The sequence below is a fragment of the Vombatus ursinus genome, unplaced genomic scaffold (genome assembly GCF_900497805.2).
Source record: "Vombatus ursinus unplaced genomic scaffold, bare-nosed wombat genome assembly UNPS02009205.1, whole genome shotgun sequence".
Classification (NCBI taxonomy): domain Eukaryota; kingdom Metazoa; phylum Chordata; class Mammalia; order Diprotodontia; family Vombatidae; genus Vombatus; species Vombatus ursinus.
The window spans coordinates 21,319,705-21,340,031 of NW_020948983.1; the positions used below are offsets into that span (position 1 = coordinate 21,319,705).

A 20,327-nucleotide genomic window follows, 5' to 3' on the forward strand; every position below is an offset into this window, starting at 1 on the left:
CACACACACACACACACACACACACACACACACACACACACACACACCCATTGGTCCTTTAAAAAATGCCTATCGGCTATAACAAAGCTCCAACAGATGGATCAGGGACCAAAAAATGTCTCAGAGAATCCATGATCGTTGATGTGAGTCTTCTTTCTGCTATGCAGATCACAGCTTATCCATGCTTTCTCATCCTGTGTGATTCATGTCCACATTCTCCCCCAAACCCTTTATAGAAGATCTACCCATTAGCCTGGAGGATTGTCTATATTCCACAGGTTTCACTAAAGCACCTGGGCTGTCCATCTGGTATGCTTTGCTCTGGCTATATGACTGGTCCACCTCCTTTTCTGATCACACACATCCCTAGCGACACCACCTCTCTAGGGCAAATCATTTGTTCATTCATTCAACAGACATCTATTACTATGTGTCAGGTACTATTCTAGGTGCTGGGGGTACAAAGATTAAAAGAAAATAGTCCATACCTTTAAGGAATTTACAGTCTTCTGGAGGAAACAAACAAACAAACATGCACATAGATAAGAGGTGGCTGGCCTGGGCACCCTCCTTAAATGGAGGTTCTGGGAGGACCCCTCTAATCAGAGGGAGGGGCCCCAGGAGCAGAGGGTACTGAGGAGGTGTGAGCTCCAGGACTGGGGTGATCTTCTAGGATGAAGAGGTTATATGGTAGAGAAGTCCAAAGGGGTATAGCCTGGTGGAAAATGGGAATGTTATCATTATTATTATTATTATTACTATGATGATTGTTATTATTATTATTGCATTCTAGGCATGATGAATAGCCAATACAAGGTCAGGTAGGCAAGAGATAGGATATCGTGTGTGGTAACAGCTAGAAAGCTGGTTTGGCTGGAATATAGGAGTGAGAAGAAGTGATGTGAATTGGGTCTGGAGAGATAGAATCATAGGATCATAGGTTTAGAGCTGGAAGGGACCTTCAAGGCCATCTAGACCAACCCACTCATTTTACAGATGACGGAACTAAGGCACATAGAGCTTAGATGATTTCTGAGACAGGTAGAATGAGGGGCAGGAGAGAGCAGTATCACAAAAATCCCAGGAGGAGGAGGAGATGGTCCACAGCATCAAACACTGCAGAAAGGTCAAGAAGGATAAGGACCGAGAAGAGGCTATTGGACTGGTGGTGTCCTTGGAAAGAGCAGTTTCAGTCAAGTGCTGCGGTCAGAAGTCAGATTGCAAAGCAAAGAGAAGTGAGTGGGAGGTGAGGGAGTCACAGCAACAAACGTAAACAGCTTTGTCTAGGAGCTCAGCTGACGCTGAACGTAAGGGCAGCACGTCACTTGTGATGTGTTGCAGCCTGCTCTCACCAGCCATGCATCTCTCCTCCGGCCTGTGGTTTTGTCTACAACCATGATTCTTTGGAGACCATGATGTTCCATGATTCACAGGAATATGGAAATACTAGGAGAATACAGGTATTAAACATACTGGGTTTTCAATCACACTTTTTTTTAAACCACAAAAGTCAAATGTTGATTAATTTAGTTAAGCCATAGAAAAACTAATTTAAGTTCCCCATTTGAATGAATTACTTGTCACTATTATTTTTTAATGCCACATTAAGCCAAATAATCCCACTCCTCTTTTTCTTTGTAGATAGCTCATACCTTGCGGGGGGGGGGGGGGGGGGCGGTAATAAAGAAGAAAAGAAGGTGATGAAATGTGCCTGGAGTGTAGCATCCCTGTTGACAGGCTACTTCAGAATAGCTCTAATTATATCATTATATTATTATTGCATTATACTATTAGCAAGATCAGTCAGAATTTCAAAGGGCATGGATAACCATGTAAGTATAAATAAGACTATGGATAACCATGTAAGTATAAATAAGACTATATTAGTATCTTCCTTTATGAATTCTCTGGGAATTAAGTTACTTTAAACAAAGTTGGCCATGTTTAAAACACTTCCTCATCAGTCCTGGGAAGCAATATTGTCAAGCATTATATAACAGTATCATATGTATCTGTGGCTGTACAGCACACAAATTCTGTAGCACATAGCCACCATATGTCTGAGCACAGTAAACAGGGCTAGGAAGTCCTCAGTGTGTCTCCCCCCTTCCCAACTTCTGTTTTCTGTTCCTTTCCCTCATTCCTAGGTGGAGCTCCTCCACTAGCATCAATAACCCAATACCCTGCTGTTCTTTAACCCCCCTCTGCATTGATTAAAGCAGGAAAAGAGCCAGCATGGCATTGTAGGTCAGTTGGTAGATGGGACTCAGGAAGACATGGGTTTTTATCTGCCACTGGCACTGACTAGCTGGGTAACCTTGAAGAAATCCTTCATTCCCCCCGACCCTGCCATTTGAACCTAGCTTTCCTTATCTGTATAATACCTTCCGGAACCCACCTCACAAGGTGAGGTGAGGATTAAATGAGATCATGGGTAGAAAGAGTGTTGCCTTTAGGATGTCATATAAATGTCAATTATGATGATGTCACCATTTATATTTGTTGATTGATTAACTGATTAATTTCAGACAGTATCAGAGTGAAATTTCAATGACTTGCCTCAGCCCGGCACCTGTTCTTAAAGCACTTTGTCTCTAATTATGGGATTAAAAGCTGTATCCCCCAGAAAAGTAGTTTCAGGCCCCCCCCCCCCCCCCCGCCTCTGGCAAAGCAGGTCGAATAAGATTTGAAGGACTTCTGCGACGAAGGACAAGAGAGGGAGGTAGCACATTTTATTACAGTGATACCCAAGGCTAACTCTAAAGATGAACTTGATTTAGGCCTTTTAGGATGAGAAGCAGGAGTAGGATATAGAAAAAAAAAATGACCAGTGATTTATATATCCCCTCAGTCCCCTTTCCCCTCGAGAAGACAAGCTATATATGTCTAGATGAGAGGAGAGATGGTCCTATAAGACACTCCTATAAGTCCCCGGAGTTGGGGGGCAGTGGATGGTTGTCTTCACCTGTATCTTTGAAGACCTGTATATTTCCTCACAGTGGTGTGAATATACCAGCAGACTCCCTTCTTCTACACTCCCCCCTTGCCCATTCCCCTCCCTTCCCTCTCTAAACACAGAAAAGGTCTACCTTCCTTACTGCCTTATCCAACTGCCTTAACTTTTCCCTCTGACTCAGTCACCATTAAGTCAACAAGCATTTATTAAACACCTAATTTGTTCCAGGCACTGTGCTAAGTGCTGGGACTACAAAGAAAGGCAAAAAACAGTCCCTGTTCTAAAGGACCTCGAAGTCTAATGGGGGAGACAACATGCAAACCACGTGTTGTTTGTGAAGATACTACAGGATAAATTGGAGATAATATCAGAGGGAAGGCACTGAAATTAAGAAAGACTGGGAAAGGCTCCTATCAGAGCTTATGACTTTAGCTGAGACTTGAAGGAAGTCATGGGAACCAGGAAGTAGAGATGAGTAGAGAAAGTGTTCCAGGAATGAGAAAGAGCTCATAAAAATGCCTGGAGTTGAGAGACAAGTGTTTTGTGTGAAGTATAGCAAAGAAGCCAGTGTCACTGGATCATCCTGGATTTGTAAAAGATAGTAAAAAATAAGAAGACTGAAAAGTTAGGAAGGGGCCAAGTTATAAAGAGTTTTAAAAGCAAAATTATTTTGTATTTCTTCCTGGACATGATAAGGAGTCACTGGAGTTTATTGGATGGTGGGGTGACATAGTCAGATCTATACTTTAGGAAGACCAGTTTGACAACGGAATGGAGGATAGACTGGAGTGTGGAAAAACCTGAGGTAGGGAGATCAACCAACAGGCTATTTCAGTAGTCCAGGTGTAAAGTCATGAGAGCCTGCATCAGGGTGTGGCAAGGTAAGAGGAAAGAAAAGGGCATGTATGAGAGATATTACAAAAAGTAGAAATGACAGGATTTGTCAGTTAATTAATTGGATATGGGGGGGGGATGAGAGAGAGGAGTTGAGGATGACATTCAGGTTGAGTGGTTGGGAGCCTGGGTGACTGGGAAAATGTTCAAGAGAAGGGAGAGGTTAAGGGGAAAGATAATTTCAGTTTTGACATGTTGAGTTTAAGGTGTCTACAGGACATCTAGTTGAAGATGTCCAAAAGGCAATTGTGAATGTAAGATTAGAATTCAAGAGAGAGGTTAGAACTGGATAAATAGATTGGAGAATCGTCTGCATAAAGATGATAACTGAATCATGGGAGCTAATGAGATCACCAAGATAAATAATAAAGAGGGAAAAGAAAACAGAGCCTTGGAGGATATCCATGTTACCTGGAAGAAGATTCATCAAAGGAGTCTGAGAAGGAACAATCAGTCAGGCAGGAGGATCAGAATAGAGCAGTATCACAAAAACCTAGAGAGAAGAGAGTATCAAGGAGAAGAAGGTGATCTATAGTGTCAAAGGCTACAGAGAGACCAGAAAGGATGAGGACTGAGAAAAAACTATTAGATTTAGCAATTAAGAATTCACTGGTAACTTTGGAGAGGGCAGTTCAGACATTTAAGAAGAGAGTGAGAGGAAAAGAAGTGGTGGCATGGATTGTAGATGGCCTTCTCAAGGAATTTACCCATGAAAGGGAGGAGAGATATAAGATGACAGGTAGCAGGTATGGACAGATCATATCAGGGATTTTTGAAGATGGAGGAGACATAAGTGTCTTTGTAGGCAGTAGGGGAGCAGCCAGTAGACAAAAAGAGATGGAAGATGAATGAGAGAGTAGGGATCTTATAGAGGATAATCTGCCAGAGAAGAACAAGTGGAAAGGGATCACTTGTGCTGATAGCAAGAAAGGGAGCTAGCAGGAAAGGAGGAGACATGGCAGAAGGCCTCTGAGCGACGTGAGATAAGGGATAAAAAGAAGCTCTTTGCAAATAATCCAATTTTTTTTTCAGTGAAATATGGAGCACAGATCTCAGCTGAGAGAGGAGGGGAAGGGGTAGTAGCCATGGGAGTTTTGAAGAGGGATGTAAAGGTTTGGAAAAGCTGTTGTGCTCTCATAATTTTAGGATTTGGGGTCTTACTTTAACATGTTTCATGAATTTATACTTTAACCCCATTTATCTGACATCCTTGATTAGAGATTATGGTATTTTCATGCTTCTTATTTTATTTCTTTCTCTGATGAAATTTTAGACAAAATGTGTATATGTACGTGCACAACCATCCTCCTCATAAATAAAGATGTGCCTGTACAGTTCTGTTTATCTTGGAATCATCCATCTAGAGCTAGAAGGGACCTCAAAGTCCCTCCCATTTTTCAGGTGAGGAAACTGAGGCTTAGAGAGATGCATTTACTTGCCCAAAGTAACATAGGTAATGGTCATAAGAGGCAGGATTTGAACACAGTTCCTTTGACTCCAGTGCCAATGTTCTTTCCATTGGGCCAACACTGCTCTAGTTCCAGAATCACCGATTTTGTCGATGGGGTTGCTCCCTCCAACAGAGCCCATTGCGACTCCCGTATGCTTTAACAGATGGTGGTTGTGTGTTGGTATGGTTGAAAAAATTTGTCAAGCTTTAGAAGACTGCTTAATCACTTCATTATGATAACAGCCTCAATAATATAGCTTCCATTTCTATGATGCCTTAAGGTTACAGAGCCCTTTCCTATCCATCTTCCCTTCACAACAACCCTGGGAGAGATTTAGTGCTTCTCTGTTGGGTGTGTTTGCAGTTGGGTTTCCAGATGGGACAATTTTGCACTCACTCATTTGCAGTACAGATGACTGGGACTGGTTGGAAATGTCACCCATGGTCATGGACTTGAAGGAAGCTATCCTTTCCCTATGAAGAGCCTTGAACTCCTGGACGTGGAGCCATAACAATCCGAACTCTCCAGCCACAGCATTTAGAGACATCCAGGACTGTTGTATTTTGGTTGCATTTCTATGCCAAAGCAAAAAAAAATTATTTGGGCGTAGTAGACTGAGATCAGAAGGCCTAGATTTGAATCCTGACTCTGCCACTCACTGCCTGTGTAACCTTGGACAAATCACACCACCACCACTACCACCACTATCATCATCATCATCCTCATTAACACTTACATGGTGTATTAAGATTTGCAAAGTGCTTTCTTTATGAGCTATCTCATTTGATCCTTACAACAGCCCTGGGAGGTAGGTGCTATTATTATCCCTATTTTATAGGTGAGGAAACTGAGGTTGAAAAAAGTTAAGTGATTGCTCAAGCTCACACCACAAAGTAAATGTTTGAGGCAGTATTTGAACTCAGGTCTTCTTGACTCCAAGCCTAGCATTCTATCTGCTATGCCCCCTAGCTGCTTCTTTGGGCCTCAGTCTCCTCATCTGTAAAATGAAGAGGTAGAACTAGGTAGATGGCTTCTGAAGTCCCTTCTGGCTGTAGAACTGTGATTCTATGACTAGAAATCAGGTCTCCTGATTGCCGGTGCTGTGTTCTTTAAACAACTTGGTCCTACCTTCCTCCAGGGGGAACATGGTCTGTTGACACCTCCCTTTAAGATCTCACTCTTTGCTGAGGTGCTAATAGATACTAATGGGTTCACAGGTTTTCTCTGCTATAAAAACATAGTTATATTAGAGCAGCTTCCTTGAGATAGTGTTTTAACCCAAAGTAGTCATTCCTTCCAGTGGGAAAATAGACCTTTTAATGTCCTCCTTCTTATGAGACTGTGTCAGCAGCTACCCACTTATATCTGCAATAGTAATAGCACACATTTACATAGCTCACTACCCTTTATAATATAAGAAACTTATAGCCATTATCTCATTTGATTATCACAATAACCTGATGAGGTAGATACTGCATGTATACTCATTTTATAGATAAGAAAATTGAGGTGCCTTTTATATGCATTATTTCTTTTGATTCTTGCAACCACCCCTTTGGGTACATAGTTTAAGAATTATTGTCCCCATTTTACAGATGAGAAAACAGATTTGTTGTCTTGGCTAAGATCACGCAACTACTAACTAACAAAATCATGTATGGACCCTGGTACGAGGGTCAGAGCAGTAGCTTCAGAGACTTGACACAGTGTTACTAGAACAAGGTACTGTCCCAGGACATTCCCTTGCCTCGGCCCCCAGTTTGAGGCCATGCTAAGAACGGGGATTACTTCAGTGGCCCCAGTTTTGATCACTAAAGGAAAAAGCAGGAAGCCAGGTAGACCGTTACAATGCACTGTTTCTTGTTCAGGGGGTTACAGTTCCTGTTCAGAGGCTCATAGCGGCATTTGGAAAGGCACTTTCAGACTAGCTAGTATAGACTTTTTGGTTTTGGTCTTTTTGGTTTTTGGTGTTTTGGTTTTGTTTTTTAGTTTTGATAATTGTATCTCAATGTAATTGGTCTCCTTTGTAATCTTATATATTTCATCTTATGCATTTTAAAACATTATTCTGAAAAAACTCCATAGGCTCCACCAGACTGTCCAAAGAGGACTATGGCCCAAAAAAAAGGTTAGACCTTCTCTATCCCTCTAAGCATACAAATAACAAAATTGAGTACCTAAGGAATGAAGCAATTTGCCCCAGGTCAGACAGAAGCTGAGCTAGGATTTGAACACAGGACCTCTGGCTCTAAATCCAGTGATCTTTCCACTGTGCCATATTGATCATCTTGCCACCAGATTTCAGGATACCCTAAATTTGGGTACCTGTAGCACTCTATCGATTGAATGTAGTCCTTCTTCTCAAGTATATTCTCATAAATGCTCAAAGTATATATAATGTAATCCCCATTAACATATAAACAATATATATTAACTGACATATTAATATGTAAAAATTCTGTTTAATTAATTATATTGGCATATAATTATGTGATTGATTATACTAATTATTAGTATATGAATAATCCCATGTAAATTCACAGATGTACCTTTTTATTTTTTTTTTACTGAAACTTTTTTATTTTAGTCTCAAACACCAGAACACAAATACAAAATAAAGAAAAAAATCATAAACTTAAATATTAAAATTTAAATACAAAGTAAGAGAAGAAAAAAAGCATGTCATGTGCATAGCAGGACATAAGAGAGGATTCAAAATATGTAGCAATTAGTTTTCATTTCAAGAAAGCCTGTATGAAAAATACTGCACGTTGTGTTGAGAGCTTCCTTGTAAGTTTTCTTTTGTTTTCTGCTGTGCACTTTTTACTTTGTTCTTTTTCCCCCCTTCTTCCCCCCTCTTGGCCCCCCAAAAGAGATGCACCTTTTTTTCCCCCAGAAAAATCTAGAAGGCATATCCATCCTTGAATGGACATTAATAGCTTTCTGTAGCCACATGGAGCCTGTAGTAAGATAGGTACAGTAATTTGTAGCCATAGGCTACAAAGAGAGACTTTTTTAAATTTGGAAGAGACCTCAGTGAACATCTAATCCTTCCCAGTTTCCTCTGTGACATGCCTGACAAGGAGTCATCTGACTTTTGCTTGAAGACCTCCAGTGAGGAAAAAACCAGAATCTCCCAAGGCAGCCCATTCCACTGAGGAATGGTGCCAGCTGTTAGAAAGCTTTTCCTCAAACCAAGCTTAAGTTTGTCTTTCTGAAACTTCCACCCTTTGCTCCTAATTCTGTCCTCTGGAATCAAATAAAACAAGTCTAATCCATCGTTCATGAGTTCAGCCCTTCAAATGCTGTAAGACAGCTGTGGTTTCCTCCTTATCTCCTTCAAGCCTTCTCCAGGCCAGTGGATCGAACTCAAATAAAAACCCAAGGACACTAATCTGTTCATAAGGATCCCTGCAGACCACATGGTGACTTAGTTTTAAAATGTGATATTATCTGTGTTTTATTATATCTTTATTTATTTTGTTAAATAGTCTCTAATTATGTTATAATCTGATTCAAGGCCATTGGTCACATGGGCCAGGTTTTTTACCTCCTCTCTAGGCTTAACATCCCTATTTCCTTCAGGTGATCATCTTATGGCATGAACTCAAGGCCCTACACTACTGTGGTAATACTACCATGCCTGGAACATGTTAGGTGCTTAATAAATGCCATATGATTGACTAAAGTATCAGACAATGAAAATCAATGAAAATTAACATTATATAAAAAGAATACATTAACAAAACAAGTGCCAACAAATGAAATTTTGGACTTTGGTTATTAGGTACTTCAGGTTAGATATATGAAACGGCATCCTGTGGGTGACATTTAAAAAAGAAATCATTGGGAAATTATTTTATATGTGGAATTTTCAAATAATGATTAACATTTATGTAGGTCTTTAAGGTTTGCAAAGTGTTTTGCATATATTATCTCATTTGATTCTCACAACAACTCTGTGAGGCAGGTGCTCTTATTATCCTAAAGTAATAGAATAGGGATGATAATAGTACTTGTTCTACCTACCACACAGGGTCATTATGAGGATTAAGACAGATAATAGATGTAAAAGTGCTTTGTAAATTGTCAAGTGCTATTCAATTGTAAGCTGTTATTGTTATTATCATCTGAGAATCATTTAATTGTGTAATTAGAACAGATTTGCTAAGTTCAACCAAAACTGTTGGATTTTTCCACAAGACCTCTGGTTGATCTGTAAGTAAGTTAGTAAGCTACAATTACCAAGCACCCAATGTACTCAGCATGCTGTATTCAATGCTAAAAAAGGTGTCAGAAATGTATGGGGGAAAAGCCATCGGAGTTGTCTTCCAGTAAGAGAACAGCCTCACTCCCCATTTCAGAAGTGTCCCAACTGGCAGTACATAGAGGTCATAAAATACGAACTAAAGGCACTGCCTTTTTTTTTTTTTAAGTTCAGGAGACTCACCTGGGAGTTTTAATAATCCTGTTTATCCTACAGGTGCAAAAAACACAACCAAACTAAAAATGGCTCCAATGGTCATTTGTTCACCTGCCTAGAGATGGCAGTGTTACTTTAAGAAAGAAGGCTCATTCTCACAAAAAAACTGAATTGGATTTTCCCAAGTTGACCATTTAGAAATGAGTGAGTGCCTTACGGATAGAAAATGATGAAAAGAAGGACTTTAGATCTGTGGGAAGCCTTAGAGGGTGATGCTGCTGTTCAGTCATTTCCAACTCTTTGTGACCCCATTGGGAGTTTTTGTGGTAAAGAACTGGAATGGTTTGCTATTTCCTTCTCCAGCTCGTTTTACAGATGATGAAACCAAGGCAAACAGGGTTAAATGACTTGTCCAGGTCACACAGCTAATGTCTGATGCCGGATTTGAACTCAGGAAGATGAGTCTTCCTGACTCGAAGTCCAATGCTCTATCCACTCTGCCACCTAGCTGCCCTTAGAGGGTGGTTGTAGTCTAATCTACCCTGAGAGTTCACTATCTTACTGAAATCACAGTTCTGAACCCTTTCCCATCCCCCCACCCTACCTTCCATTCTATTTAGTAAAGTAGGACGGATGTCACCTGTTGAGGAAAAGCCTAAAGTGGGGTTGAGAATTTGAGGAAAGGATAAAAGGTTAAAAATATTATTTTAAAAAGCAATAAGAAGTGAAGAATATTGTTGAACAGCAGAACACTAGAACCCAGGTCTCCTGTCTCCCACACTGGTGTCCTTTCTCTGGTCCCACTCTGGCCTCTATCTGTTGCTCTCCCTCACACCTCCCTTCAAATTGTCCTATGCCTATTATTGGTATTGCTAATCTCTCAAACTATAAATACTGTAGTCATGGGATCACAGATTTGGGTCTGATTGAACCTTAGCAGTCATATAGTCTATTTTCCAGATGAGAAAAATGAAACCCAGAAAGGCTGACTTGCCCAGTGCACATAGGTAGTGAGTAGATGACCCTGGATTTGAACTCAGGTCCTTCGACTTCAAATACAGCATTTCTTTCTTCTGTACCACATTCCCATCCTTTACCTCTGCTATTCCTTTGTCTTTTATAGCCATAAACCTTATAGGTATAAGGCATGTTGATCCTTCCTTCAAATGTCTCTCGGGTTTTTTCCCCCTTATCTCCATCACCATTGCTAACACTTTAGTCCAGGACCTCATTGCTTCTTATCTGAATGACTGTAAAAACCTCCAAGTTTACCTGTAGTCTGCTTCTTATGATTCCTCTTATCACTGTCAGATTAATAGTCCTTTCATCATCACACTCACACTCAAGACCTTACAGTGACTTTTTATTGACTACCTCCTTAAAAACTTTATAATGGCATGAAGATGATCCTTAATGGCTGTGTCATTGGAACATGGGCTTTAGCTAGTCTGACAAAGCTAGAAAGGCCTTAATTTGAGGATCATATATGAGCTGTGTATCTGCCATCCAAGGATTAGCCTATCCAGATTCAGTGACATGCATCATGAGAAGTTGGCCAGCAGGTGATGCAATATGTTGCCCAGGGCAATTCAGGAAATTGCATGGTACAGCAGAAAAGCCATTAGCTCTGGGGTCACAGGACCTGGGTTCAGCTGCTTACAACTTGTGTGACCCAGGCAAGTCATTTAATTTCTGTGGGTATTGGTTTCCTTATCTGTAAAAAAAGGGGGGGGGGAGGTTGAACTAGATGACCACGGAGGTTCCTTTCTAGATCAATAATTGTAAGCGATAGAGACATTGTGTTTTGCATGGAGAGAGTGCATGCCCATATCGTTGCAACCACAGATCTTTGGAAGTAATGAAGTCAGAAGTGTCAAGGCTAAATTTAAGACCTTCTACAAGCCGGCTTAGCCCTAGCCAACCTTAGCTCCTGTCACGTCTCAACTCATACCTTTTCATTCTCTTTAGGCTGTTTTTTTTTCCTGAGAATCAACATGGCACGATATTTAGAGGGCTAGATGTCAAGTCAGGTAGACCAGGGTTCCGATCTCACCTCAAACACTATCTTTATGTCTAGGCACAAATCCTTTAACCTCTCAGCCTCACTTTGATTTCGTGTAAAATGAGGATAACGATACCTATAATCATACCCTCACTGGATCATTTTAAGACTCAAACGAGATTACGTTTGCTTTGCAAACTTTCAAGATCTGTATAAATGTTATGATACTTACTATCTCATCTCACGCTCTATCCAAATGTTATGATACTTACTATCTCATCTCACGCTCTATCTATATCTCTGCATCTCCACTCAGGCCCATCCCCATTCCTAGAATGCCCTACCCCTTGCTCTAAACCTTTCTAAAGCCTTATCATTCTTCAAGGTCCATTTAAGTTTAACCATGAGGCCAGCCTTGACTATCCCAGTGCACACATGGCTCTTTCCCCTTCCTGACTGCCCCTGGGCTTCTGTGTATTGTCTGCCCATAGACCACAATACAATGCTGGACTGTGCCCTGTCTTACATTGTTCTCAGATCTTTTTTGGCACATATTCCGTCCTTTCAAGTAGCTCTTAAACTCTTCCAGGTCAGGGACTGAGTCTTCCATCTCCATTGTATGCCCCCCAGTGACTAGCACATTACTGAACTAGTGCACACTGGAGCCACAGTTACCAGCTGTTGACTGAGTAAGTACGCCACCTCTTCCTTACCCCCTGAGAAGTGATTGGGGGTAATCAGCACAGCCTAGTTGTATGATGTCAAAAAGAATGTTTCTAACAGCTTTGTTTTTCTTTCTTTTTCATTTTGCCCCATTTTTAACAGGATGGTTTGCGAAGGTTGTCGGGGAATGAATACATTTTTTCATCAAAACGTAAGTTGTTTTATTTTTTTATTTTTTTAGTTGTAGGTGCCTCGGCACACATGGCTTTAAAAAATAGCTTGCTCAAATAAAAATTCCTAAATGATTTTTTTTCTGATTTTTATTTCCTAGAAGTTCACCAGTATATCAAAGTCATTGGGGTTTTTTTTTTTTTAATTTCAGAAATAAAGGAATCTCTTTGGTTCCATAAAGCAAATGCTGTATTAAGAAACATTTCAACAAATACAGACTTCTAATTTTATTTCTCTCCTGAAATATATCCATTTGCAGAACTTCATCAGGTTCCAAGCAATTTTATTTCTGTCTCCCTCAATGATATCCCACCACGGATAGCACAGGCCATGGAAAATGAAGAGTACTGGGACTTTAACATTTTTGAACTAGAGGCTGCAACTCACAAAAGGTTAGTAATCCCAAAGTCTTACGATACAAATTATGGAAAAACTTAGACTTATGTAGGAAAAGGTTATCTACCCTCAGAGAAATAAAGAACAGATAAGTATAGTACGGTCTCACATAGAAGCATCTGAATGTATTTGTATATGAGTATGATTGTATGTATGTATGTATATATATCTTTGTGTGTATATGTGTACATATATGTATCTATATATGAGTCTATGTGTATATGTGTGTATGGGCATATACATATATGTGTGTGTGTTTGTGTGTATACATGTATATATATATAAATATATATATATACCCTTACACACACACACATATCCATGCTTAATTGTAGCCTTCTTGGGGGGGGGAGAAAGGGTAAAAAAGAATAACGTAAAAAATGCATAGCAAAGAACAAAAGAAAACTTACAAGAAAGCAAAGATGGGCAGCTCTGTATACAATGTGTAGTATTTATTATATAGGCTTTGTTGAAATTGAAATTTATTGCTGCATATTTTGAATCCTCTCTTACATTCTGCTGTGCATATGCCAATGCATTTTTTCTTATTTAGTATTTAAGTTTATAATTAATTTTTTTCTTTTCTTAGTGTATATTTAAGTTTTAGTATTTAAGTTTAAAATAAATAAATTTTTTAAAAAAGTTTTATAATACACTAAATCACCTACCATGTGCACAGCACTAGGGAAGATATGAAATTGAGATGACATAATAACTGACATTTAAATAGCACTTTAAATTTTGCAAAATACTCTTATCTACCTACGTAATTTCATTGGAACCTCAGAACAACTATGTGAGGTAGGTAACTGTAAATATTATTCCCATTTTACAAATAAAGAAACTAAAGATTGAAAGTGATTTACCCATGCTTATACAACTAGTAAGTGTCAGAGATGATATTTGAAATCATCCTTGAGACTTAATTGGTCCTTAAGGCTGAGGCTTGAACCATTAACGTAGCTATAAAAGCCAGCCCTTGTGGAGTTAGGAGTTTGATACCTGCTTCTGACCAGCAAAGAAGCAAGGAAGCTGCTGGGTGGTAGAGTACATAGAACTCTGAATTTGGAGTCAAAAAGAACTGAGTTCAAATCCAGCCTCAGACACTTACTAGCTATGTGGCCTTGGGTAAGTCACTTAACCTCTGTCTAACCTCAATATCACCACCCAGAAATGGGGATAATAATGGCACCGACGTCTAGGGTTGTTATAAGGTTCAAATGAGATAATATTTATAAGGCACTCTGCAAACTGTTGAAGCACTTATATAAATGTTAGTTATTATTATTGTTGTTGCTGTAACTGAATCGGTGCTCTATTCCTGCTTGATATCTATTCCCTGCTTTGGCTAAATAAACCTCATTTTGTTAACTAGTAGATGTCCATGAGTGGTCTCATTTCATTCTAATCATGAAACTAAGTCACTGGCCTGGACTGCGTTAGGCCTGGTCTAGAATAGTCTAGACTTTCTGGGGTAGAAGCTGCTCCTAATGCAGGGGCCATGATGTGGGAGGATGATGGCGACAAAATAACTGGTCATTGTAGCTGCTCACAACCCCATGGTCCCATCTGTGCCCTCCCCACCAACAGTGGTTCTTGGAAGGTGTCAGAGGGCAAGTGAAGAGGTTTGATGCTGTCTTGTATTGTTATGTTTTATAATGTAGCCTTTTCCAAGATGAATCTAATAGGGCTTAAGATTATGAATTCAGCATTATTAAGAGCCAAGGGGGCAGAGTATAGGTCAGGACCTATCTGAATACTCCCAACATTCCCCTCCATATGACTTTAAAATAGTACCTCAAATCAAATTTTGGAGTGGCAGAGCCAACAAGAGGTCAGAAGGAAACATTTATGCAGCATAAGGCAACCTAGGAGGTCCCCAGTAGAGGTCTCTAACACTGGGGTGGGCATAAGACCAGAGCAGGGCAGGAACACCAGTGGAGGGCCTTGGACGCAGCCAGGACAGCAGCAGCAGTAGCACTTGCATCAGGAGCTCTCAGCCCAGAGGGAGTAAGGGAGTTGGACTACTGGTCAGAAGGAGATTATAAAGAATCTTTTACTGGCACTGGGTGCAGCTAGGGCTGATTGGCAATTCTATTGTCCATAAGCAGTTCTGGGTCACAGTTCCAGGGCAGAGAGAAGTGCTTGTGATTGGTCATAAAGGAGTTCCAGAGCCAAGAGTAGCACTAGTGTTTGTGGCTGCAGGGGATCAGGGGTCCTTTCTGGGTAAAGACCAGAATGCAGATGAGGAGAGCAGTTGACCACACCTCTCCCAGGATAACACCACCTTGGAAGCACTAAAAAATTTTTCAGTCCCCTAAAACTAGCTCTGAAAACAACATCACAAAAAAAGCCTGAGGCTTGGCACACCCTCCCCACACCCAGGTGAGTGGAACCCAACTTTAACATAAAAGTTCAAAGTGAAGAAATAGGCTAGGAAAATGAGCAAACAACAACCAAAAAAAAAAAAGAAGAAGAAGAAGAAGTTTACCATAAAAAGCTACCACAGTGGGAGGGAAGACCAAGACATAAACTTAGAAGAAGATAATAATGTAAAAATAGCTACAAGCAAAGCCTCAAAAAAAAATACTAATTGGACACAAGGCCAGCAAGAATTCCTAGAAGAGTTAAAGAAAGAAATAAGAGGAGTAGAAGAAAAATTGGGAAAATAAATGAAAGTGTTAGAAGAAAATTCTGAAAAGAGAATTAATAGCTTGGTAAAAGAGGCACAAAAAGTACAGAAGAAAATAACACTTTAAAAAACAAAATTGGCCTAATTATAAAAGAAACTCAAAAATTCACTGAAGAAAAGAACTCTTTCAAAGTAGGATAGACACAAAAAGAAATGGCGTCGTAAAAATTCACTGAGGAAAAGAACTCCTAAAAAGCAGAATTGGCTAAATGAATAAAGAGGTTCAAAAGCTCACTGAAGAAAATAATTCCTTAAAAATTAGAATTGGGCAAGTAGAAACTAATGAGTCCATGAGACTTCAAGAAACAATAAAAACAAAGTCAAAAAATGAAAAAATAGACAAAAATGTGAACAATCTTATTGGAAAAATAACTTATTTGGAAAATAGAGGAGAAATAATTTAAGAATTATTGGACTACCTGAAAGCCATGACCAGCAAAAGGGCCTAGATTTCATATTTCAAGACCCAATATCTTATATCCAAACAATAAAATGGAAATTGAAAGAATCCACCAGTCCCCTCCTGAAAGAGATCCCCAAAATGAAAACTCCCAGGAATGATATGAAGTTTTCAGAAGAAGAAATCAAAGTTATCTGCAGTCATATGAAAAAAAATGTTCCAAGTCATTATTGATTAGAGAAAGGCAAATTAAAACTACTCTGAGGTACCACCTCATACCTATCAGAAATGATAAATGCTGGAGGGCATGAGGGAAAATAGGTACATTAATGAATTATTGATGAAGTAGTGAACTGGTCCAACCATTCTAGAGAATAATCTGGAACCATGCATAAAGTGCTATAAAACTTTGTGTATCCTTTGATGTGGTAATACTGCTAATGCGTTTGTGCCCCAAACAGATCAAAGGAAAAGGACTATATATACAAAAATATTTGGAGCAGCTCTTTCTGTGGTGGCAAAGAATCTGAACTTGAGGGATGCTCATCAGTTGTAGAATGGCTAAACAAGTTGTGGCATATGATTATGAGGGAGTGCTATTGTGCTATAAAAAATTACAAGGGAGCTGGTTTCAGAAAAACATGGCAAGATCTATGCATACTGATGCAAAATGAAGTGAGAAGAACCAGGAGATCATTGTATACAGTAACAGCAATGTTGTAATGATGATCAATTATCAAAGATTTGCCATTCTGGTCAATACAGTGATCCAAGACAATTCCAAAGGACTCATGATGAAAAAATGCTATCTACTTCCAGAGAAAGAAATGATGAATTGGGTGCAAATTGAAGTGTAATTTTCTCTTTCTTTCTCTGCTTTGCTTTGTTTTGTGATATAGCTAATGTGAAAATATGTTTTTCATGATTTCACATGTATAATTGATGTCATATTTTTTGCCTTCTCAATGGAGAGGAATGGGAGGGAGGGAGGGAGAGAATCTGAAACTCAAAATTTTAAAAGAATGATAAAAATAAATAATATTTTTTTAAAAAAAAAATTAGGATCAAGAAAGGATTTTTTAAATCAATCAATGAGTATTTTTAAATGCCTGCTATGTTCTAGGTACTGGGAGTATAAGAACAAGAATGTAACAATCCCTATCACCACTGAGCTTACATTCAAATTCTGTGCACACAGTAGGTGTTTGGCAAATGTTTGTTGAAATGCATTGAGTTGGCATGCAGACAATCTTGATGCTAACTTTTTTTTTTCTAATTGCCAGAAACATAGTCAAAAGCCAAACTTGAATGATCTTTGTGAACCAGAGCTCTCTGTCTGAATCGTAGGGTTGACTGTGACACTCCTGGCTTGAAACACTTAGAAGCCTCTGTATTGATCACAGACTTCCTTTGTCCTCCAGGCCTGGCTCCATGTCTCAGTGTTGTGAATGTTTTTCTCTGTAGGCCGTTGGTTTATCTTGGTCTCAAGATTTTTGCTCGCTTTGGAATCTGTGAATTCCTCAACTGCTCTGAGTCAACTCTACGGTCTTGGTTGCAAATCATTGAAGCCAATTACCATTCATCTAACTCCTACCACAATTCTACCCACTCTGCAGATGTCCTTCATGCCACTGCCTACTTCCTGTCTAAGGAAAGAGTCAAGGTAAGCTGCCTTTGGGAACATGCACATTGATCAGTGTGAGGAGGTTGGAGGGATAGAGGCCGCCAATACTCAACAGCTCACACAGCTGATCAGAGGTAGTATGTTAGGGGGAAAAGATGGGTCGTTAGGACACCTGGGTTCAAGTCCCAGCTCTGCCCTGGACATGTTTCATTTCTTTTCCTTCTCTATAAGGAGGCAATATCATTGCCTAAATAGATAAAGAGCTTTACCATTTAAATGGATAAAATGCTGGACCTTGAATCAAGAAGACCTGGGTTCAGATCCCCCTTTTTGAAACTTACTAGCTCTGTGTGTGACCTGAGCCTCAAGTAAATTCTCTCAATCAATCAATCACCATTTATTATGAGGCACCCAGGTGGCACAGTGAATGAAAGACCTGAGTCCAAATATTGCCTCAGATACTTACTAGCTGTGTAACAGTGGGCAAGTCACTTCACCTCTGTTTGCCTCAGTTTCTTCAACTGTAAAATGGGGATAATAATAGCACCTACCTCCCAGGGTTGTTATGAGGATCAAATGAGATGCTACGTAGAGTGTCCAGCAAGTATATAAATGCGTCTTCTCTTCCCCTTCTCCTTCTATTATGTGCCATACGCTGTGCTAAGTCATCGAGATAGAAATGCAAAAGGGAGGATAATCCTTGCCCTCAGAGAGCTACGTATGACGCAAGAAGACCACGTAGTAAGTGATAGACTAGTTGGCATTCCCGCTCCTAGGTCCCACACCTAGGAAATCAGAGCTCCATGATATATTGGTATATGAAATAAGAAGGCTTCCAAATGCCCCTCCCAGCTCTGACATTCTGTGAAATAGTAAAGCTAGACATAGTGGCTGTTATTTATTCCCAGTCTGGCTAGATGTTTTTTGTTCTTTAACAAAGTTGCATACTTTATATTTGTATTTGAAGTTTTCTCTCACTAATTTTTGTTTTTATTTCACCTTCATTTCCAAATGCAGCCCTCCTCTCTTCCCTTCCCCAGGGAGCCATCCTCTGTACCAAAATAGTAAAAAAGAAAGAGGGAGGTGAGCAGTGAAGCAGTTCAACAAAACTAATCAACACAAAGTCACTGAGTCTGACAGTTCACATCTGGTTAATTCAAAGTCTGTTTTTCTTTTCTTTTCCCCCTTCTTGGTCCCTTGTGTTTTTAATTAAGAAGTAAGCTTCATTATTACAAAATTAGTTCTTTTGTAACTTGCTTTCAACAGCCAGGAGCTGCAGCTGAAGAGGGATACTATAAGCATCCAGAGGTGGGTGGGAAGGAGCCAGGGAGCTGGGTGGGAGAGGGAAGGGGGAGAGTGAGATTTTTTCATGTCTCAGTTCGCCCCTTCTGGCTGCTACAGGTAATACTCTTCAGTTCTTGGTGCAATAATGAGAGACTTTACCCAAAACATCCCTGCCCATTTAAACAGCAATCCATATTCACTTTGAAGACCCAGCCTGCTGAAGGGAAAAAGCCATTGCTTTTAGTCTTCATTCAGCAATTTAAAAAAAAAAAAAGCTTCAGTGCCATTGCTTTCAAAATCAAACTTATTCTATCTCCACCCCCAATCCATGTGAGTTTTTGGTTGTTTTTTTGTTTTTTTGTTTGTTTGTTTGTTTTTTGTTTTGTTTTGTTTACTTCTCTCTAAAGAAATCAATCTTGGCAACAAGAGTTTTTTTACTTCATTGTCATATGCAAATGACTTAACATATTCAGATCATAGGTTCACAAAATACCTTTGTGATCATCTAGTTCTTCCCTCCTCCATTATATCATGGTCTTTAAGCTGAGAGATTTGAAAAAAAAATTTTAAGCAATAAAGAAAAGTATCCAACTTATTTGCATAATTTCTTCTCCATTACCCCACATATTTTTATTCTAAAAGCAGAGAGAGGAGGAATTCTGTGCTGGATTTTGATATCTACCACCATCCCGCTTGTCATCCTGGGATCAGTCCTACCCATATTTATTAAAGAACTTTTCCTGTTCCACTGCAAACAGTAGCTAGATGAATTGGAATCCCAGTCTTATCTCATTAGCCCTTTCCTGCCGTGACTCAGAAAAACACAGAAAGAATGCTTTAAGTGGGACATCAACTACATACGTGGTAAAAGAGACAGCAAGGGAGCAGCTAGGTAGCACAGTGGATAGAGCACCGGCCCTGGAGTCAGGAGGACCTGAGTTCAAATCCAGCCTCAGACACTTGACGTTAGCTGTGTGTGACCCTGGGCAAGTCACTTAATTCTAATTGCCTCACAGAGAGAGAGAGAGAGGGGGAGAGAGAGAGAGAGAGAGAGAGAGAGAGAGAGGGAGGGAGGGAGAGAGAGAGGGGGAGAGAGAGAGAGGGAGAGGGGAGGAGAAGAAAGTGGTTTTCAGGTGAATTCAGGAAGGTGCGAACATTTAGGGTTTTCTTTCCTTTCATATTTTCTGCCTTGGAGTTTCTAGTATCACTTGAAGACACCTCTATTGAGAGCAGGGCAAGGAGGGAGGAAGATGGGTTGGAGAATTATTTGGGGAAAACATGTTTTTATATTTTCTTCTCAAAACAGGAACA

General features: G+C 39.8%; 1 protein-coding gene across 3 annotated transcripts in view; it reads left to right on the forward strand.

Annotated features, from left to right (window-relative positions):
- The window catches only part of PDE8A (phosphodiesterase 8A), a 262,392-nt gene that overhangs the window by 208,513 nt on the left and 33,552 nt on the right, over window positions 1-20,327 (forward strand). For all 3 annotated transcript variants that reach the window (XM_027852080.1, XM_027852081.1, XM_027852082.1), the window contains 3 exons: window positions 12,552-12,600; window positions 12,880-13,012; window positions 17,573-17,771. In XM_027852080.1, the coding sequence (XP_027707881.1) occupies window positions 12,552-12,600; window positions 12,880-13,012; window positions 17,573-17,771 (381 nt within the window). The remainder of the gene's footprint in view (window positions 1-12,551; window positions 12,601-12,879; window positions 13,013-17,572; window positions 17,772-20,327) is intronic.